We start from the raw sequence: 22931 nt of genomic DNA, 5'->3' as shown, positions 1-22931 counted from the left end.
GGGAATGGTGGTATTGCAGCTGTCTGGTCAGCTCTGGGAATTCCTAGCAGACAGTTGTTTCTCTGTTCTTCCCTTTTTCATTTGATCTTTGAGTTCTGAGTGTCCAGAGCAGGGAACAAACATCATAAAGGTGAGGGATTCCACTGCTCAGTTTCTGTTGCTCCATGCCACCCTGGCTTGCTCCATCCCTTGTAGCCTAGGTGGCCCCTAAAGATACTGTTCTGTTTGGCACTCTGTGTCATCTCTGTGATGCAGTGCCGCTGTTTCCGTGCTATGGCATAAGTTTTAAGGGATCTGTTCTTTTATTTATTCATTTATCTATTTTTGTATGTGTGCCTGCATGTGAGTGTATAGATTTAGTACACTTGCTTGTGTACAGTGGCAAGAAGAAGGTGGTGGGTGTCCCCATGACCTGCATGTGCTCCTTTGAGGTGGAGGTCCTTGCCTGAAACTGAGGCTTGTGTCTGAGCTAGACTGGAAGCCTGCAAGCCTTAGCAATATATGTGTTTATACTCTGCTTAGAACTGTGGTGAAGAAGGTATTGCAAGACACCCTTAGGATCCCAATTCCAGTTACCATGATTGTGTAACAAGTGATCTGAACCATTGAGCCTGTTCCTTCTGTTTTAAAGGGAAATGAAATCTTATGTAAAATTTCAATGTGATACTTTCATTTCTTTGCTTGTTTATTTATTTATTTATTTATTTTTAATGTTTCATTCAGCATCCATTGGTGTTTTGACTTTTTGCTTTGAATGGTTTCATTTTGACTGAGCAGTGTGGTGTGGGATTCTGTAGGACACAGTCCCTTTTTGATTTGTGTTGTGGGTAAGCAAGAGCATGTTCCTCCTCTGAAATGCCTGTGGTAGAGCAGTATAGCTCCTTTCAATTCCTAGTTAGTTTGCAGACATTGCCCAGAGCTGGGTCTCCTTAGAAATACTCGCCTGGGCAGCAGCTGAGGAGGGAAGGCAGTGATGGCATTACTGTTGTTTTGAAGAAATTATTTTATTTTAATTCAGAAGAAATTTATCCTAAAGGTAGAAATTGATTCCTATGGTTTTCATTTGATTGTTTTGTTTTTATTAATCCTTCATTCCCGTTCCCAGTTGTGGTTGCAGGTACATGCCTTCAGCCAACACGCCTGGCTTTTTATGTGGGTGTTGAGGACCTGAGCTCACACCCTCATGCCTGCTTGACAGCTACTTTACCTACTGAGCTGCCCCATCTCTCTGCCCCACATTACCGTTTAAAAATCCCATCTCATTATTTCACAGTAGTCTCCTAAAAATTCTCTCTGTAGGTCTTTGTGTCCAAGGTAAACTTGAGGCTCTTTAGGAGAGCCTGCTGACTTGGTACCCTAGGGTTTTATCTCTTCTCTTCAAATTTGTCTTTTGTTGGAACCCTCTGACTTGTTGGAATATGCCTGAGAGGAAAGGGTGAGGATCGAGGAAAGAAATAGAAGACAGAGTTGGGAGGGCTCTCAGTAAATACTGTAGCAGCCTTGAATTTCATTTTATCTTGCACTTTTATACCCATATAATAAAAAGGGGAGGGCAAAAAGACGTCCTTACTGTGCTACAAGAAACAAACAAGTGGAATTACTTCCTTTATTCTCAAAGCATCCAATAACCACACCCTTTGCTAACCCTCCTGTTATTAGGCCTTGAGGATCAAGAATAGGTTTGAACTCTCCAACCCTAAGTCAAATCTGTGGGCTCCCACAGTTTTTGTTATTTCCTTTTTCTCTTAGCACGTGAAATCACTGTCTTTTCCCCCAAAGAGCTGTGACTTTCTAAGCCACTTTCATGGTGCATGATATCTTCTCCAGGTCACCCATCTTCTGTGCCTATCTTTGTGAGGCTCTCATTCACCAGAGCTGCTCCTGGCACAGGTTCCTATTAGGCTTAGCACCCTCTCCTCCCCCCATTGTTTAGTCTTTCCTGTTTAGTATTCTGCTTCTTCCATCAATGCAGGGGTCTTCAGGCAGGTATGTGGCTTTTAGCTTTGTGTCTTTTAACCCAGTCATGGTTCCTTGGAAAGACTACCAACCAGTGATTTCACAATAAATTAAGTTCAAAAAGAAGACTTAGGAATAATGATTTCTTTCTTTCTTTCTTTCTTTCTTTCTTTCTTTCTTTCTTTCTTCCTTTCTTTTTTTTTGGTCTTGTTTTTGGGAAGTCAGATAATTACAGTGACATGTTAGAGATGAGAGAAAATCTTTACACACAAAATTAAGCCAGAAAAACAAACAAGTAGCAGTGTACATCTTTATATGTGTAGTTAATCCCTCGCTACATAGACACAAGACACACTTTGAATTGCTTTGTGACTGATGATATTTATTTCTTATTTGGTCCAATAAAGAAAAAATACTTGTTGTGACATAATTCTTATGAGTTTGAAGAGCTGATATGTTAAATGCTTCAGGTTTCCAGCTGCCTTTAAGCACATCATAGGCTTATGGCTTCAACCTGCAAAAGTTAGCAGCTCCTGGATAAAACAGAGGCAGTGTTTCATGAAGCATGGTTCTGTACCAGCTGTTAGGATCTATGGTGTTGTTGAATGTCTGAGAATGACAAGGGGATGGATGTGGAGAGGAATACCGACAGTGACATTGAGACTTGAAGTCAAAATATTTAACTAAATAATGGTGGAGGCAGCCTGTGGCCTTGTCATTCTTGTGTTTATATTTTTAATCATCTGATAAGCTTTAATTTGACTTGCAAATCTTTATAGGTTCTTTTTCATGTATATACATACATATTTAACTTATGACTTGTATATAACAGCAGTTAGAGCAGGTCAGTATGAAGATTCAGATAGTTTGCTTCGAAATTATTTATGGTGTCATGTGCTGTGGTTAGCAAAAGTAGACTCAGTATAACTCGGGGACATGGTGTTTTCCCTGAGGGTGAACTATACAGAACAAACTGTGCTCTTTTTCTGGAAAGAAAATTTGGATGAATAAAAAACTAAGTATGTTTTGTTTCATCTCCCCCAACCCCTGCATCTCTAAGAGCCAAACTGACATCTGACGCAGAGAAGCAATCGGTGATGATGTTTGGGCAGAACCTCCGCCAGCTCCTTTTGACAAGCCCTGTTCCAGGTCGCACCTTGATGGGAGTAGACCCTGGTTACAAACATGGGTGCAAGCTAGCCATCATTTCTCCTACTAGTAAGTTTTAAGTATGAGAGAGAGTTGCTTGGTTGGCCCTAAGTGTCATTTCATAGATTTTATGGAGACTTGTAAATATGTTTGTTTTGAGATATAGAAATTGTCTTCTCGTGGGACCATGGGAGCCAGAGTATTTTTCTTACTCCTGGATCAGAGCTCTCACAGAGAGATGTCATTTATCCCCTTCCCAGCGTGTCAGACAGTTTCATGTAGCCCAGGCTAGCCTTGACCTCTCTAGGTAGCTCAGGAGAACCCTGACTTAGAGTCTTCTTCCTCTGTCTCCTGAGTTTGGGACCCATGCATTGGCCATCATAGCTTGCACATGTGGTGCTGGGCTTCAAACCCAGAGCATGAAAGGCAAGTGTTCTCCCAACTGAGCTGTATGTATATAACCCGGGTGCTCAGATTTGAACTTTTAACTCTTCTCAGCTTTAATTCTTTAAAATCAGACATTTTACAGCTGTGCATATTCAGTTAACGTTTTCTCCTTTCCCATGTAGTTACTCTTCCTGTAACTGTTCTTTCTGCATTTCTGTGTTCTCATTTGAGAACATCTTCATATTGCCTGAAAAGCTCCATGTTATACTTTTCTTTTTCTTTTTTTGAGACAGGGTTTTTCTGTATAACCCTGGCTGTCCTGGAACTCACAGAGATCTGCCTGTTTCTGCCTCTTTGCAAGTGCTGGGGTTAAAGGTGTGCACCTTTTTTTTGGGGGGGGGCTGATAGCTTTTTATCCTTTGTAATGAGCCCAGAGTCTTACAAGTGTTCCCTTTAAAAGTAATGTCTTAGCCCGGCAGAGGCAGGTAGATCTCTGAATTTAATGCCAGCCTATTCTATAGAGTGAGTTCCAGGACAGCCAGTGATATATAGGGAAACTCTTTTTTCAAAAAACAAAAATAAAAACAAAAAACCCCAACAACCAAATAAATAAATAAAATAAAAGTAATGTTCTTTTCTTCTGGTGCTAATATTCCTCTGATTTTCACCGTGTTTGTATGGTATGTTTATTAGTGTATATGTGTCTTCATGAATTCCACTTCAGATGCCAGTGTATTATAGCTCTGTTTTTTCTTGTGTTTTTTAATGTTTTATTTAGTTTTCTGTAATTTGTTGGTAAACCCATTTGTTTGAATTCTTTATTTAGTCTTTTGTAGTTTGAGTTTCTCTTTGGTATATAGTTATGCATTATAATTCTCTGGTCCGCGTCCTCACTTTTAACTTTGCTGTCTTTGATATCTCTTTGCTTTGTTTCTCTGAGGACATCTGTTCTGTGTCCCTTAGGCTGGGTTTTCATTTCTGGAGTGCTTTCTTCTCTTATGCAGGCCTGTGCTGGCCTTCTCCAGATTGTCCCAGAGTTGGTACATATGCTGTTGAGTCCAGAACTTGCTTTCTCTTCCATATGAAATTAATTCTTGTTCTTTCATTCATGTGGTTTTACGATTCTGATGTGTATTACACTCATAGTTTCTATAATATTATTTTTTTAAAAAAATCTTATTTTCATATATTTTGTTCTGTTTTGTGGGCATGTTATGATATACTTTAATATTCTTCCTGAAAATAAATCTTCCTCTGTACACTTTTTTTGCTGTCCCTTTGTTTTGCTTAGTTTTACATGATGTTACATTTCAGGTAGCATCAGGAAGGTGAGCTGGGTCGGGACAGGCCTCTTGGTGTTTGAAACCAACTTTCTCGGAAAAACAGCAACAAAACCTGCCTTTCTCTTCTGTTTGCCCAAGTCACTAGAAAATTCATCTGTGGCCCAGGTGGTTTCTGGAATGGGCCCCTTTGTTGCTTTCTGTCTTTAAGCTGGGTCCTTTGCATTCTCTGCTTGACTGCTTGGTTTTAATCCACTAGGTTCCAGCATTTTCTTTTCTCTCTGATACTTCGTCTTGGCTTCTGGAGCCCAGGAGGATGAGTCTTAAGAGTTCCTGGGCAGCCTTGGCACTGGGTCTGAGCCAGTGTGGGCTCCTTCTCACACTGGGTCTCGCACTCTCTGTTCCTCCCTTCTGCTCTGTGCCTCGGATGCTGCCTTCCAGCTGTGTGTTGTCCCCACACACAGCTTGGCTTTTTGCTTTTGTGGGAATTGTTTGTTACCTTTGTTAAAAAATGCAGCCTGCAGCTGTGAGGTTTTGCTTTTTGTTTTCCTAGTTGTCATTTATGCTGTTAATTTTTCTCACACATGGGAAGAATTGGCAATATCAGTTTTTTTCCCCTGTACTCACTGGGATGCTTGTCCCTTACTGTACTACTGTGATAACTTACAGCATTTGGATGTTTTCCTTATTGTTTTGTTTTTGAATCATGCCTTCACTGCATAACCCAGGCTAGCCTTAAACTCACTATATAGCCCCAGATGAGATCTTCATATCTTAGCTTTCTGAGTACTGGGATTCTGGGCCCAGCTAGGTGTTTTGATTTGTCTTGAGAATGCCAGCTTGCACATGTTGTAAAGATAACTGCATTTGTGCTCTCCCCTGGGGAAAAATAAAATAAAATTAAAAAAAAAAAAAAAGATAGCTTCCACTTAGCCATGCTACATTCTTCTGGACCTGTTGATAGGTGAGTTTTCAGTATTGTGGTTAGTTGTTCTTAGAGTTTGAAACACAAATGTTTTCTTAGTCTGTTCAGAATTTCTGTTTCATTTGCTGTGGGTCTCATTTCTTTTTAAACGGTCGTAACCCTGGTTATGTAGCTTTTTTATTTGTAATATATGTGTATCTTCCTTTTCTTAATTGATACTGTTGATAGATAGCATTTTTTCTTACAAACATTTTGCTTTAAATTTTATTGATCCTTTCTGTTATACTTTCCCCCTTTTTCATTAGCTCTTTTTGATGAGGGTAGCCGGCCTGGAGCTTGAAGCAATCTCCCTAGTTCAGCCTTCTTAGTGCTAGACTGTATCACTCATTTCTTACCCTCGACTTTCTTGGAGATTATCCTATGACTCCTTTACTAACCATTGTGTTAGCTCATTTATCTCTGTTCATTGAGTGATCACCTTGAAACTATTTTTTCAACTAAAGTTTTTTATTTAAAATAAAATACTTTATATATAATGCAAGATAGGAAAAGCCCAAAGTTCTTAAGTGCACAGCTCAAATAAAAGGACAGCATAAACAAGTTTATATATCTACAACTAAAAGAAAAAGAATAATACAATCAAGCCTGATCTGTAGCAGCTATCCAGTAAGTGTGAATTATAACTGCTGTCCATGTTAGGTGTTACTGAAAACCATTTTCTCCTGTAGGTGCCATAGCATAATACCCACCTTAGTAATGGTTTTGTGTGGGAAGTGGAGTGTTTTTACTTTGAAAGTAATAGCTTTTTTTCTGAATCGTTAGGGAGAACCCGATCTAGTGAATATGAACGATATAGAAGACTGCAGTGTAATTTTTTTTTTTTTTTTACATTTTAATTTGTGTGGATGTGTGCATGTGCACTTGTTCATGGAGGTCAGAGTTCAGCTTTAGGTAGTCATATCTCTTCTTCTACTGTGTGGGTCCCAGGATCCAACTAAGGATGTCAGGCTTGGTGGCAAGCATGCTTACTTACCTTCTGAGACATCTCACAAGACCCTCAGGTTGCATTTTAAAAGATAAGCCAGTTCCATTTTCTGTTGAGACTGGCTTAATAAGAACAGTAGTGAGTCACAGATTGCAAATGTCTTTTTATAACCCTTCCTCCCATCCTCCTTTGAAGGTCAGATTCTTCACACTGATGTGGTTTATCTGCACTGTGGACAAGGCTTCCGAGAGGCAGAGAAGATCAAGAGGCTTTTGCTGGATTTCAAGTAAGGAGATAAGTACACTGTTGAGTACTTTGATGGCTCAGCCATCATAGGTACCTTTGAAGCTCCTAATTTGGAGCGCAGGATTAAGGGAGGAAATGCCTGGGGAGAAAGAAGGAACCTTGTGCACATTGCTTGGCCAGTTGTCCCAGAACTCATATGTGGAGACTGTGGAAAAGTGCTTTTCCCTCTGTCTGCATCTCTCAGGAAGAGGTGATGATGTAGGTATCTGGGCAATCCTCCTTGCACCCTTCTCCCTCCCTTAAAATACAGCTGTATTCATTAGGAACTTCGTACATTAACATTAATTATTTGTATGTCATCTTGGCTCTTTGTAGATAAGAAAATGGTGCCTGTCTGTTCTTAAGATGACAATAAACTGTTTCTCCCCATGTCCCCTTCCCAAATGTAGGGCAGTGTTATTCTAGAGCAGTGGAGAGGTTGCATGGATATATGCCAGAGTAAGAGCAGTGTCTAACACTGTTCATCCCATATGCTTTGTCTGTTGATTTCAGAGTGTGCCTTGGACTCATTCAGGTTTTCATTCTGTTTCATCCCTGAAGCTGCAGCACAGTGGTGATTGGGAATGGAACAGCCTGCCGGGAAACGGAAGCGTACTTCGCTGACCTGATAATGAGAAATTACTTTGCACCGCTGGATGTCGTTTACTGGTGAGGACAGTAGAGAGACTTGCCTTCTTGGGGAATAGGGACTTCTCAGGCTCCTTTTGTGATGTGTTTTCCCTTCCTTTTTGAAAGCATATGTCTTGTTGCCTCCCAAACCACCTCTTGCTGTTAATAGGAATATCGCAGGAGTGACTAGAGCAAGGTAGGTTCCTGGAAACTCTCCCAGCAGCAGCCTACAGAGCTCAGTTCATTCCACGGAGTCTCCCACACTGTACTTGATATGAGGACTCTAGTTAAGTGCTATCTAATAAGTATGGTGGAGTGCCAAGTTAGCAACCACAGATTGGATAACTTAACCTTCTGCCAGAATGTTAAGCCCATGAACCATTGTTCCCTGGAACCAAGAGCCAAGATTCACTGTTGGAAATGGAAGCATTTCTGATGTTTGGTTCTCATTTTCTCTTCCTGAAGTGTTCCTGTTCCATACAAGTGGACAGTTGGCTGGGGAATTGCTTATGAATTACGCCCCCTTCTTCTTCATCCTGACCCTGCACTTCAGAGTAGTTTTTGTTATTCACTAATTTCCTTCATTCTCTCTGGGCTTCATACAGCTAAGTCTATCCTTCCCATGGGTAGGAAATCCTTAGGATTCAGTCTGGAAGAGAGAAATTGAGTGGCTGGTACCGAAGGAGGCATTCACTTGTGCTGCCCAGGGAGAAGTCCAATAATAGAACAGTTGATGAGCAAGGTATAGACAGGATCAGCAAAGCAAATAGAAGCAAACCTCCTACCAGAAGAACTCTAGGATTCACTTAAGAAAGGCTGAATGGAGGGGCTAGTAACCCGTGTGCTGAGAGTGCAGTAAGAATAAGCCAGAAAGTAGTCAGGGTAAGGAACAGGGTAGGAAGGTCAAGTAAAACAATGGGCAAGGGAAAATATGGTTCAGGAAAGAAGCAGATTGAAAAGGTACCTAATTCTGTTCCCTCTGCCACTGTTAAATTGGCCTGGGCATCATGCGTGTCTTTCCTGTTCTGAAAACTGCAAAAGGGCATCAGGACCTCTGAGAAGCTGATTGTTTATTACAGCCAATTTCACTCTTATCAGTTCATCCTAATTTGATGTAAGTGATTACATATACAACTCTGGAATAGTGGTATATGTATATCCATAATCCCAGCACCTGGGATTGCAGGAGTTTATCTGTAAGTTGAGGATGGCCTGGACTTACCCAATAAGACCCTGCCTCACAAATGCCAGAGTCAAATGGCTTATCATGAACTACAGTTGTATAAAGATCACTGACTTTTATTCCATCAAGTTTAATAAATCGAGATATGTGTGGCCTATGGCTCATTTTTCCTAATATATGCTACATAAAGTTCTATGAAATTGACTTCAGTTAAACCACACAAGTGCCTACTACTTGTCATAAAGCTAAAAACACATCATTCTATCACAAACTATAAATGAACTCTACATCTCATGCATCTTCAGTGGCACCACCAACTTTAAACGTAGGTGATCAATTGAATCCCACTTAAACTGTGCCACTTGGAACCTGCTAATTCCATTCCCCTCCCCCCCTTTGGTAGTTATGATTTGAACCCTGGATGATTCCCCCAGGGGAAGGAGAAGTACAGGGCTTACAAAGAATCAAGGATGGAAACAGAAATACAGGAGAGAAGATGAGTGGTCATGACATAACTGTAAGGCAGGATGGAAATCATGGCACATTCTAACTTATGGCAGCAAGTTAGGATAAAAGGTGCTGGAATGATGGGTAATGTACTGGAAAGATTTAAAGGCAGAAGATAAGTATCTGACAAGGTTATAGAAACACATAAGAGAAAGTACAAAAAAACGAGAGATAGGGAAAGCATGGAGACGAATGGAATATTGTGTTCATGTGTGTCCAGTGTTTACTTCACTGACACGTCTTTAAGTCAAGGGATCATTCATATTAAATTCATTACTTATAGGTCTGCCTTGATAAACATTGTGTGTGTGCGCGTGTGTATGTGTGTGTGCACGTGTGTGCATTCATGCATGCACATGTGGAAGAGGAGGTCAGTGTTAGAAATCTTCCTCTTGTTCTCCACCTTTTTCCCTGCCTTCATCGCTTGCTTCTTCTCTCCTTCCCTTTGTGTTCGTTTAGTTTTATGTGTATGGTGTGTGTGTGTGTGTGTGTTTGTGTGTGTGTGTGTCTGTGTGTGTGTACTTCCACCATGCATGCAGTGCTCACAAAGACCCAAGAGGGCATTGGATCCCCTGGAGGTAGGGTTACAGATGGTTCTAAACTGCCATGAGGGTGCTGGGAATTGAACCTGGGTCTTGTGCAAGACCAACAAGGGCTCTTAATGGCTGAACCATCTATCCAACCACTCCATCTTTTGAGACTGAATCTCTCACTAAACCTGGGGCTAGACATTTGGGATGGATATGCCAGCTAGCAAAACCCTGGGATTCCCCTGTGTCCATCCAACCTAGCACTGAGGTCACAGGCACGTGGTACTATGAGTGGCTTTTACACGAGTGCTAGGGATCTGCACTGGAGTCCTCATGGTTGAGCAGCAAGTACTTTACCTATTATGTATAGCCTGTCATAAACTTTATTCATATTTATTAATCGTAAGCATTAAACTGGCTTTGATCATATAAATCTCAAGACTATTAATAGGTTGAAATATCTCTTTTCTAAAATGCTTGGGACCAGATGTGTTTAAAATTTTGGATGTTATCAAAATTTTGGGACATTTCCCTACATATAATGACATGTATGTGAGGACTCAAACACGAGGCTTTTTAATGTTCTACATATATCTGGTATACAAAGCCTAAAAGTAATATGCTTGTGCTTGGACCAGGACCTGTCACATAAAAGCACATGTGGAATTTTTCACGTGTCATGTCAGCACTAAAAGTTTTTATATTTTTGAGCATTTAGGGTTTATAGACTTAATATTTTCTCAAAGAGAGATGTTGATTTGGGGAATAAAATTATGATATGGTAGGGTTGTATAATTAAACTATGAAATAACTGAAGCTGTTGTTTTATATTTGCTGTCTTATGGTTTAATCTCCAGTTGGCAAACTTTAGGCTAAAGATTGCTCTAAGTCACAGCATTGTGTATATTTTGGAGCAGCTCAGATGCATGAGGTCACTCCAAGCCTGGTGTCTAGAAATGCAGCACAGTTTGTGCTGCTGTTTGACTCGGTGTTTATGTTTCTGTACCGAAAACTGTGCTGTGTACATGGATTTTAGCAGGAAAATCTCACAAAGAATAGCTTTGCTTTCCAGTGAGCACTTTTATTAGCAATTAGGATGGATTGAGAAAGTACCGTGTGTGATGAAAGGGGGTAAAGAGAGGTGCTGTAGTGAGGTCTGGGAATGTGGTTTGGAAGTTAGTTGTAGACTAGGCCAGATCCTACCAGGAAGAAAGCCCTAGTAGTAGCCACTTGGGGGACACACACCAAAGCTCATTCTTCTTTCATTCCAGTGGGTTAACACCTTTTACTAGGAGGAAAACATAACTTGAAGAATCATAACTTTTTTGCTTGAGGTAACTTGATGGTCCTTCTAGAAATAGTTTTAGGGAATTGGATGGGCCTTAAAAGGTTAACTCACTTGGGGAATAAATAATAGTCTAGCTAGAGAATGTGGCTATGTGGTAGGATTTCAAATCCATCTGCTTCTTTCCTGAACCCCATTCTCACGGCACATTCTTTTTTCCCGACCGTCTTTCTACCCTGTTCCTTACCCTGACTTTACTTCCTGGCTTCTTTTGACTGCACCCTCAGCACATGGGTTACTATCCCCTCCATTCAACCTTTCTTAAGTTCTTCTCACATTGTGGCCTTTGGGCTGAAGATGGATGCTCCAAAGTTGCAGAGGAACTTCGAGTGATTGTGTGGGCAGCAAGATGTCGCTTTCAATTCTAGAGTTTATATATTATCCTTATGAGGTCTTTGATGGAGTTGAAGACAGATAGTTATAGTTATGGTTTTCCTTAGTTATGATAAAAGATAAGTTAGTTACATATAGAACTTTAGACTCACAAAGATAGGATAGATGATAAAATATTTTCTTTAAATTTTGCCTAATGTTAATAGACTAAATATTGTTAAATATGTTCTTACTTGATAACTGTTTTGTTATATATAGTTTTACTATGTTAAACTTAAAACCTTTCTTTTTATTTAGACAGAAAAGAGGAGATGATTGGTTGATGGTCTTATTGGTTGATGAATAAAACACCCTTTGGCCAATAGCCAGTAGAGGCAGGAAATAGGCAGGACTAGGAGATGAGGAGAATTCTGGGAAGGGTAGGCAGGGAGAGACTGGGAGAGTCTCCATGGAGCAACTGGAAGGATAGGAAGTGCCAGGAATTCCCTGGTAAGATAAGACCATGTGGAAATGCTTAGATTAATAGATATGGGTTAGTAATTAAGAGAGAGCTAACCCTAGCCATTGACCATCAGTTTAATAATTAATATATGTCTTTGGGTGTTCATTTGGGGCTGTGAAGGGCAGCAGGACCTGGTGGGACAAGAAAACCAGCAACACTTTCTATTTAAAATTTCCTTTAAGTTTAATTTTTTGGGGGTTTTAAGCCCCAAAGAAATTGGATTGTAGAAGGAAGCCATCTTAGTGTACACTACAGGATTTACTTGTTTCCTTGGGTTATAACCTACCTATAGAAATACCTACATGGCATAGCTTTTGTTCTCTGCCAGTCTAAAATTTTTTCTTCGTAATTATGTTAAAAGAAAAGGTTTTTTTTTTTTTTTTTTCCTTCTTCTTCTTCTTCTTTTCTTTTTGAGACAGGGTTTCTCTGTGTTGCTTTAGACCCTGTCCTGGAACTGATGTGTAGATCAGGCTGGCCTTGAACTCACAGATATCTGCCCGCCTCTGCCTCTTGAGTGCTGGAAGTAAAGGCACATGCTTTTGCCACCATTGCCCAGCTTTTTTTTTTTTTTTTACTCAGGAAAAATACAAACGAAAACAAAATTATTTTGTAATCTACCACTCAGGGATTGGCACTCATATTCTAATAGAGTTTTCTAACTTTTATTTATGTATTTGTTCATTCTACAAGTATTTTTGCAATCAAATTTGAATTTAATCAGCTAGAGTCAGGAGAGGGGAGGGAGCTCCTCTGCCAAATCCCAACTCATTATTTAATCTGCCTGAATGAATTCAGAGTCATCCCTGGGTGAATAATGGGCGTGGATGGGTGGGCAGTCAGCCTTTTCACCTTTCCTAGTCCTTAGAACCACACCATTTCAGCAAGTGAGCTGTTTCTCCATCAGTCAGCAGGACTCCACTGTTGGTGAGTTAGTGCTATAGCAGGCCTGCTTTCCCCTAGAAAACTTGCTGTAGGGATTGGCAGTTGCCTTGCCTCTTTTTTACTGGTGCTCCTTTCTGTTCTAGTCTCAGTAGCTTGATCCCCCTAAGCAGAGGCCTCAGAGTTTACAGGGATAGGAAAATAAAGATACTTTTAGGAAGTGGGGGTGGAGTAACCTGGAGCTTGGGCCCTCTGGACGGATCATGAGATATATTCAAGAATTTTCCTATTTGCTTGTTTGCTTAGATTCCACCTACCAGGAAGCTGTCTGTGGTATCTTCTCTAGTGGGTCAACTGTGACTCACTTAGGAATCAGGCTTCTGGCTGCTTTTACTGGACCCAGAGACAGAATGTCTTTAAGCCTAACATACCCACTTTTCCATCCAGGCCCATTTTATCCCATCATTCTTGCCTCCTCTCAAAGGAGGGCTCATCTCTTCTCCCAAGCACAATTCTGTGTCTTTTTTGAGTCCCTCTCTCATAAACTTGTGTTTGCAGTAATTCTGTTTCTTCCTCATCTTGCCCTCCCTGCCATATTTTTTTTTTCCTTTGTCCTTGGAGGAGTGGTCCAGTTCTCCAAAGCTTGTTTCTTAAGGGTCTCCCTAGTCCAGAGAGCATAGATGAAGCTCACAGTCCATTCACATGAAGATGTCTGGCGCGGCATGAATAGAATGGGATGCCCTTCCCTTGAGATGTTGGTGCAACAAGAGCCACCACATGTCATCCACCTTTCTGAAGATAGCTTCTCTCCCTGATACCTAGACTCAGCCAGTTTTTAGGCAAATGCTTGTGATTGCCTTGTAGCTTTTACCCCAACAAACACATCTCACAATGGGTGCTTTGCTTCATGCAATCAGGATGTCACTTAATACCCACATTCACAGGCACAGTTCTGAATGCCATGAATGAAAGCAGTGAGCAATACAAAGTACCTTCCGTCTAGAACAGTGGTTCTCAACCTGGGAGTCGTGACCCCGTTGGGGAATTGCATATCTTATATCCTGCATATCAGATATTTACATTATGATTCATAACATAGCAAAATTACAGTTATGAAGTAACAATGAAATAACTTTATGTTTGGAAGTCAGCACAATACGAGGAACTATATTAAATGGTGTGGTATCAGGAGGATTGAGAACCGCTACTCTAGAGACTTATATTCTAGTGGAGAAAACTTACAGGTAAATATGCATGGATTTATATATACTGCAGGAATTAGTGATGAATGGCACTATGGAGAGGAGCAGGAAGTGCAGGTCTCAGGTAGAGGAGGTGCTTTCTTCATAGACTTAAGAAAGCCATCCCCAAGCTGAAGGAAGGCATGTGTGAACTCATCCTTGCCGTTTAGACTTCTACTCTGAGTGTTCTTATTTGACCATATTATGAGTTCTCTGGAGTCACAGTTTTCATAATGTAGATTGCAGTCCATCGGTGAAAGCCAAGAACATTTTAGTTGAAGAGAGAATTTGTTGTATCTTATGCAGTAGGCTGAATATCATCTCATGACTGCTTAACTTGCAGGTATGGATTAGATGCTGGGTTGTGGCATGCAATGTGTTTGTTATTTTTAGTGGCACACTCAGGCAAGTTTAGGAATCATTGCTGTATGGAATCATGCAACTCTTTAAAAGCTTTTAAGCTGCTAGGAGGGAAAGCTGGCCCGCAGAACTCTTTAGTGCACAGATGGGAAGCTTTTAGAAAGAGAACTTGGGCTTCTTTATAGAATGACGGAAGATCTCCCTACGAAAGCAAACAGGTCATTAGTTCACAAACGCAATGTATGTGATTCAGACAGCTAGGCTGTATCTGTGCCACCACAACCCTTTCCAAGGGTTCCTGGAAATTTAAATTAGCAATAGAATTTTCTCAGTAAGAACCCTCATGTCAAAGAACTTAACTTAAACACTTTGATTAGTGACACACTCTGGTTTATTGTTATTTCATTGCAAGAGAAAAGACTTCTAGTAGACCAAGTAAGACGAATCTTTGGGAGTAGGATTTTATTCAAAAGAGAATATAAAATCGTTATTGTAGGAAACCAAAACTGTTTGGGTGATTGGCTCAGGGAATAAGCCTTACATCCGTTAAAATGTATCAGGTAATTGCTTTAAACAGTGTATTAAAAATGCTGTAATTTTTTTTTTTTTTTTTTTTTGTAAAAGAGTTTGAATTTCTCTGCTTGAACTAAGATTGGAATAAATTTTCTTTTACAGTCAAACATTTTTCTTTTGACATCTGCTAGCATTTAGTATCTGACTTAGCTCTTATGTATGTAATCATGCTGTTTTATATGCAAATATTCCATCATGTTCTGAATAGACTACATTGGTTTTCGGGGTTTTGCCTCTAGGAGTCAAAAAAAAAAAAAAAGAAAAGAAAAGAAAAGAAAGAAAGTAAAAGTGAAAACCACTTTGTAAGTACTGACTGCAGACTTCCTGCCAAGAATACATGACTTTTACAAAGACATAAACAAAGCTGAAAAAAGTGTAACTAGCCAAGGATGTGTGTAAGAGGGGATATCAAAAATTTTTCTGAGACCAAAGCTTAAGGCCCAAATGCTTTCCCTTTTCTTCTCCTATGTGCTAAGTATAACATAAAAGGCTTTTAGTGATTATCTTAAGGTAAAGAGAGTACTAAACGGATCCCACTGCTTGTGGATTATTCTGAGCGCTATAAGCCTCAGCAGTGGCCAAGACAAAGTAGAATTGCTCACCTTTCCTGCAAGCCTGGGAGATAAAGGTAGCCAGTGTCACAAAAGAAGAAGAAAGGATTGTAATTAAAATAAGATGGCCTCTCTAAGGTAAAGGTTTTTTGTTTTCTGTTTTTTTTTTTGTTTTGTTTTGTTTTGTTTTGTTTTAATTTCATTGTCTTGTGCATATGAAACATTGCCTGATGTTTTGGGTGGGTGTATGACTAACATTGTGAAAGCACAGTGTATTAGGAAAATTACTGGGATACTATGGAAACTGGAGAAAAATGGCTATAATTTTCTTGTTCTGAAAATGACTGTTGGGTGTGCTGTTGTCAGGCATAGTGGCAGTAAACCCAGGAAGTCAGTGTGCATTTAGAAATTAAACATCAGACTAGTGGACACTTCCTATAGCAGAGCCACACTCTTTGAATGTTGACTAAGGCCTTGTGTAAGGGCTGCAGTGCCTGGCTGCATACCCAGGGCTGTTCATTACAGTCAGATTTGGGGATATGCTTTTCCAATCTGTGAAGACTGAGATCAGCTAGAATCAATACCTGACACACGCTGAAAGGCTTTAGGTTTTAGAGATAATCTTGTGTGAACTATCATTTGGATATGTGACATGTGCCGTGTTAGGGGATATTTGGTGCAGATTTTGATTGGGTGATTTTTAAGTTTTCTTTGGTTTCTGTTTGTGGGTGATTCCTTCAAATAATACGAACCATCTGAACCTTCTCCTTTTGCTTTAATTAAAAGAAATTTGCTTTCTAACAATAGTTAGTGAACTTCGCTGTACAACCAAGATGTGTTTTAACTGTGTAAACCCCATGATGCTATGAAGTCAGTACTGTTTTGTGTGAGGAAACGTGGTTTCTCTTACTTCGTTGTCATGACTACATTTCCCTGACTTACGTGGGGAGCTCTCTCTGTAAATAGGAAGGACATCCCATGATGTCACTATGTATCTTAGGCTGGGCTCAAACTTGTGATCCTCTTGCCTTAGTCTTCCCAATGCTCAGACCACAGGCATGCACTGCCATGCCTGGAATGAATTAGTCTTGGAACTTGGGATGGCCTCAATTGTTTTCTGGGTCTCCACATGGTCATATAAGCCATGACAAGTTAAGGTGATGTATTTCAATTCTGCATTTTCTGTAGTCACAGCCTAGAAAGATGTAAGACACTGCCAAATTTTGTTTCCTTTGACATCTCAGTATGCTCTCCACTCCCACACTTGCTATAAACACTGAGCTCTTCTTAATAAGGCTTCTTGTTAGAATATTTGTGCTATTCAGTCAATTTAAAAATAAATTTATGTTCCTTCTGATGAAAGGCCAGGATGCTTTTAAACATATGTAGCTAAATAGTTTCAGCAAAGTAGAATGGGAAAGTAGGCATAAGGAATAAATAATAAGAGGCAAATTTTTTAAAAATAATGTTTAAATTTGAATTCAGTTTGACAGTTTTTGATCAAAATAAAATGTGTTTTATCAATTTTGTAACCCATGTGTTTTTGTGTCTTAAAGTCCAATTTAAATATCTGCAGGAGTTGCTTCAGCCCACCCTTAACTCTGTGCCTTCTTGTAGATCTTTGTTTATTGACTTAGATTAGAACTGGCCTAGAGCCCAGGGATGGTCACTTTGCATCTTAAGGTTTTTGGTTACAAATCTGCTTTTGTTGCCAGTTCCAATATAGATTCTTGATTGTTTTTTGTTATTTTTATTGTAAGTTCTTGCCAAAGATACAATGTAGTGTAACCAAAACAGATGTTCTATTTAGACAAGTATACATGCTGTAACAGAATGTAGATGTCAATTAAACAGCAAAGTGTTCAGCATCACTATAGTAGGTGGTGAGCTTTGAGTTTTGTTTCTGATAACCTCTGAGTTCTAGAAAAAATGGTGCTCATTTTCAACAATTATTTTATACTTTTCTCTGTAGTCTCAGTCTGTGCATCCATAATTTTACATTCTTGTAAACGGACATTTTACTGTGATTTTCATGTCTGTAGTTCAGTTATTTCTTAGAGTATATATATTAGATAAGCATTAGTTTGTGCTGCTTTCAACTAACATTCTGGAGATGTTAGTTCACTATAAAAGAATAGTTTTAAAGACTAATCATTACCTTTCCGTTGATGGTATTCCTGGTAGTACTAGAAACCATATTACAGGAGTTGCAGAGCCTGCCTTTCAGGGCTTTTAATAGCCATTAATAGAGTCCAGTGCAATCTGTGCTGGATTCTGTGTTAGAGGGAACATAGACATGCAGAGCACTGGGACAGATGTGTGAAGTAGCTTTAGCTCTGCTCATAGTTCCAGTGTGAATTCCATGTGAGGGTCGGTGATAAATGATGGAGCTGCTTCTACTTTGAGATAAGCTCTTAGCCTGTTCTCATTCATGTCGTATTCTTTTCTGTGACATTGCACCTTGCAGTTTCCCATCACTTTTGAAAAAGAAGCGTCCCATTTCCCATTAATCATTCAGAAGCATGTAGATTGTTTCTTACTGCTCCTGTGTGGGTCACACTGAGTCATCAGGTTTTTTCTTTGCAGTTTGTATTAGAATGATTCAGAATTGCAGGAATTCTTTGCTAAGATCCTTTTCATTTGGCTATAGGGCTTGCAGATTTAGGGAGCAGAACTTCAGAGTTGAAAATTGAGCTCTTGAATCCACCTTATTTATGGTTTTTGGAATGGTATGGTGGGTTTTGATTCTAATGTGTTTTATGTGGCTGAATCTTTGTACTAGGTTCTCCTAACTTAGTGAAATACCTTTTAAGTTCCCCACATCCGCACATTTCTAAAATTACACCCAACTTAATTCCCACTACTTTTCTGCTTCATAGCACTTGCATATTGAAGGGACCCTAACATTTGGGTTCACATTATGATAATGAGGTTCCAGGACATGGAGGATTAAAGGTGTCGCAGGTCTGGTTGCAGAAGAAAGTTCAGAAGCGCTTGTAAAGCTTGCCTGATTGGTGGGTTGAGGTGCTTTTATTTATTCACTACTCATGCAGTGTTAATCCGCATTTCATCAGGTACCTACAGTGCTGTAATTCTAGACGTCAGTGACCTTGGGTCTTGATTTACTTCGGCTCCGTTTTCTTTATTAATGTGCCATGAAAGAGGTACATGAAAGATAGCCAACATCAAAGCTCCTTTTAAAGTAAAATGGTTGATAGGAATTCCCTGGTATTTAACATTGTCTGTCAAATGTTTCATTCAGCTGGTTTGCATCCTTTTACAAGCTATTGCATGCTGCACTAAAAGACATTTAAAGCAGTTGTTTCAAGTGTTCATGGGATGAGGTGGGGGTGGGGTGGTAGGGATGGTGGTGGCGGTGGCCGTAGTGATGGGACAGGACTGAGCCAGAGAAGAGAGTAAATGAGAGGCTAAGAGCATGCTCCTCCAGCTGTGCTTCTCCCAGTCTGATTTTATGCTTTCTGTGAGTGAGGGTTTTCAGATCAGAATGTTGCTGTGGGTCAGTGGAGCAAGCATGGACCTTGGTTATCAAAGGTTGAAAAGGTTGGCCAAAGAAAATCCTCAGACTTCTGGGACACTGGGACAGAATAAATAAAAGGCAATGTCAGTATCTTTTTCCAGAGAGCTTTTGAACAGTTGAACTTCACAGCTGCATAGGAAACAGCCTCCGAAGATAGGAGAAAGGAAGTGGGACCCAGAGAAGGCTGGCCATGTGTGCTGTGGGGTAGATCTCCCATAGAGGCAGCTTCTATGCTCTCTTGGGGGCCATGTGTCTGGGGGTAGAACTTCTTGTAGCTAAGTTTTTGAACTGATTCTTGTTTTGGTTTTGTTTTTGTCCCTACTTGAGAAGAATCATGTAAAAGCTGTTTACTTCTAAGGCTGTCGCCAGTTTCCCAAGATTTATACCCATCATCTTTACTGTAGCCTTTCCTTATCCAAATAGTAGAAAATAGAAATTGTGGCCTGTTTTAGGAAGTAAAATTTATGTGCCTTCAAACTTTTATTTTGAACATACCAGTATAAACAACTGACTTGTAAAGGGCTTTTACAATCTGTTATAGTAAGATCTCTTGTTAACAGTATATATTAATGTGTATTTACATATAAGTAAAATACTGCAAAATTGGTATGTGTACATATAATAAATACATTTAAAAGATTTATGTACCGTGTGTGTGTGTGTGTGTGTGTGTGTGTGTGTGTGTGTGTATACATGTGTGCGATGCTTAAGAAGGCTGGAAGAAGGAATCAGATCCCCTGGATGTAGGTTACAAGGCACCGTGGGCTATATGATGGTGTGATGGTACTGGGCACTGAACTCAAGTCCTCTGAAAGAGCAGTAACTTTCTTAACTGCAGAGCCATTTCTCTAAACCCCAAGTTACTATATTATAATTTTCTGTGTGGTTACCTCCTGTTTTTAATATGTGATATGAAAAATATATTTCAGCCAAGATCTAGTCTTGGCAGTTTATTGAACCAAAAATTTTGGCTTGTAAAATATAAGACACCCACACTTGAGTGACATGGAGGAGTTTAATAATCTTTTCCAGAAAAGCAGATTTGACGCTCTGTAATGCTCACACAAAATGAACTGCTGAGGTCTCTTTCTGGGTTTTATGAAAGGGGATAGTCTAGTCCAGTGAGCATATGTACAGGTTATTTGGAGTCAAACTCTGTGATGACGGAAAGCAGGTTAAAGAGGTACATCTTGCTCGCTTGCCATTAAAGGCAATTGTTGCCATCATTTCCTTATTCTATACATGACTCTTTGCCTTTAAAAAAAAAACGGCTTCTGGCATGTTAAGGAAGGGTATGTGAAGGCTGAAGATAGAGATTTTTCTGTTTCCATTGCCCTTCAACCCTGTACCTCTTTAATTAGTAGTTTGCATAGGATAGATCGCTCTTTTGTTTTTTGAGACAGGGTCTTGCTGTGTAGGCTGGCCTCAAACTCGATTGTATGGCTTCAGCCTGCCTCACAAGAAGTTGCTTTGACTTATAAACAATGAATCGATGCTCCTTAGAAAGTACTTTTTTCTTTTGGATAGTTTATTTATTGGAGGTTTTGGGTTTTTTTTTTTGTTTTGTTTTGTTTTGTTGTTTTTTTTTTTTTTTTTTTTTTTATATTCCACCTTGTTGGTGATCAACAGAGTTAAAACACATAAATTCATCTTAGTGTTATATGTTGTTATGGAAGTTATTCTAGATTGACAAAGGTTATTATAACCAGGGATTAGGAAGTGATATTTGTTAGCGGCTTGGTAGTAAGCAACATGAACTTGAAAATGAGCCACCAGCTTAGCAGCTATCAATGTATTTCTGACTTGTTGGTATGTCTACTTTGTCTTGAGGAGCGAGGGTCCATTATGGCAGTTGAAGGCATGGAGGTTGGTAATGTGGGGTCCATAGTCAGGGCAGAGAGAGACGAATGCTCACGTTCGTCCAACTTCCTACCTTTGTCCTCGTCTCCGCTTCTGGATTGCTCTGTGCTGTTGCCCACGCTCACACAAGTCATCCCCTCAGACCCCCGCAGGCCCACATGTAGTGCTTACAGTGCTGCGCTTTCCAGTCAGGCTCACAAAGGAAACTGGTGTCACATGTACTTGCTTTGTTTACCTAAAATTACTATGGTTCTTTTAAACATTTTTGTTTGTCCCTTCAACTTGTGGTTTTCATGACTCTCAGGACTACAAAGGACCATAACAAGTTTGATAGACCTCCCTCAGTGAATTACAGGTTTGAGTTAGTGTTTTGAAATCATGCTGCTGCCTTCATTGAAACTGTCACTTTTCATTTGGTATTTTAAGTCACTTTCAGTAGTGTATTTAAGGTGTTTCTGACTTAAAATTGAAATGTTGGTATTGCCAGAACTGGGTGTTCTGTAAATGCAAAGAAGCCTTTACAGTGTCTTCAGTAACAGGAAATACTTAGGGAATGCTCGTCCATGCCTGTTTGAACCACAGCTTCTAATTGTAGCATTCGGTGACTTCCTTCTCTTCAGGCTGCTTTTAAATTAGAATTTACTACTCATATAAGAGGAAGTCAGACACTTGTGTTCATCTCTTTTCCTTTTGGGGTTCAGTCTAATTTCACTAAGAGATGTCACTTTTATATGATGTATACTATAGTAGAAAAAAGCAATAAGTAAAATTTGAATCAAAAACTGTTTTTGATTTTAAAAAACTTAACTGGGTACAGAAAGGCCCCTCACATTTCCCATCTGTCCTACAGATCTCTGTGTATCTCTGCCTTATTTCTCTCTCTGCTCTGTGTGTGGGTGCATGTATGTATGTGCGCGAATGCGTATGTGTGTGTGTGTGTGTGTGTGTGTGTGTGTGTGTGTGTGCATGTGCGTATGTGTGTGTGTGTGTGTGCATGTGCATATGTGTGTGTGTGTGTGTGCGTGTGCGTATGTGTGTGTGAATTATTCCTATCTCTGTTTTACATGATGGCTCCTTTTTACAAATAGAACCTTGTTGCATGTACTATTCTGGGACTTGCTTTTTCCTCATGAAGATTGTCTTAGGGACCCTGATTTATCTTTTCCCATCAGGGATTGACATTTTTCTCATTCCTGAGTCTTGGCAGGGAGACACAAGAAGTAGATAAAGACAGCTGGCCTGGGGATATCTCAGGAACACACTGAGCTTCTGCAGTGTCTCCGATCTTTCAGGTTTGATTTGCTTCTTCTCATCTTTTATGTTACTGCATCTCCCCCCCTCCCCACTCCCGCTTTCGCTTTGTTTACCTTTCCTTAGTGAGACCTGACAGGTTTGTGCTTCCTGAGGAATGTAAAATGTATTTGTCTTTTTGAATTCCATGTCTTGCTGGAAGTTTGCCTTTATGACACTTTACAGGAGTGAAGTGATTTCTTTGAGTTCTTGTCCACAGTTGGATGCTCGAGATTGCACTGTAGTGTTGCCATTGTTTTCACCTTTATTAGTACATCCAGGAATCTTCTGATTAGAATAGACAGTTGTGCTCCCTTCTGACTATCACACTTCATCTGCTCATCAATTAAGCAAATGCTTATTGAGATCCTCAGTGAAAGTTGATCAAATCGTGTCAAGTGCCCACATGACTTCAGCGCAGCAGCAGCTCCCAAGTTGTAGCTTCCTGATTCAGTTCCCTTACATTTGTCCTCTGAGTCGGCATCGCTCTATAGCTCAGGCTGGCCTCCAGCCCCTTCCGGGTAATGTGAATTGTTTTGTTAGCATGTGTTCCGTGCACCCCTGCAGCTCTCCCTCACAGTTACAGTTATGTACATGCCAAGTATTTCCCTCATCCATTGTCCCTTCTGCAGGTTTCCTTTT

General features: G+C 40.0%; 1 protein-coding gene across 3 annotated transcripts in view; it reads left to right on the top strand.

Annotated features, from left to right (window-relative positions):
- The window catches only part of Srbd1 (S1 RNA binding domain 1), a 161949-nt gene that overhangs the window by 38342 nt on the left and 100676 nt on the right, over positions 1–22931 (top strand). For all 3 annotated transcript variants that reach the window (XM_051175197.1, XM_051175195.1, XM_051175196.1), the window contains exons 12-14: positions 3017–3174; positions 6878–6968; positions 7529–7636. In XM_051175197.1, coding sequence (XP_051031154.1) covers positions 3017–3174; positions 6878–6968; positions 7529–7636 — 357 coding nt within the window. The remainder of the gene's footprint in view (positions 1–3016; positions 3175–6877; positions 6969–7528; positions 7637–22931) is intronic.

The sequence above is a fragment of the Phodopus roborovskii genome, unplaced genomic scaffold (genome assembly GCF_943737965.1).
Source record: "Phodopus roborovskii unplaced genomic scaffold, PHOROB, whole genome shotgun sequence".
In the NCBI taxonomy this organism is placed as follows: domain Eukaryota; kingdom Metazoa; phylum Chordata; class Mammalia; order Rodentia; family Cricetidae; genus Phodopus; species Phodopus roborovskii.
Note: the sequence above shows the minus strand (reverse complement) of the source record. Positions and strands in the feature narration are given on the sequence as shown.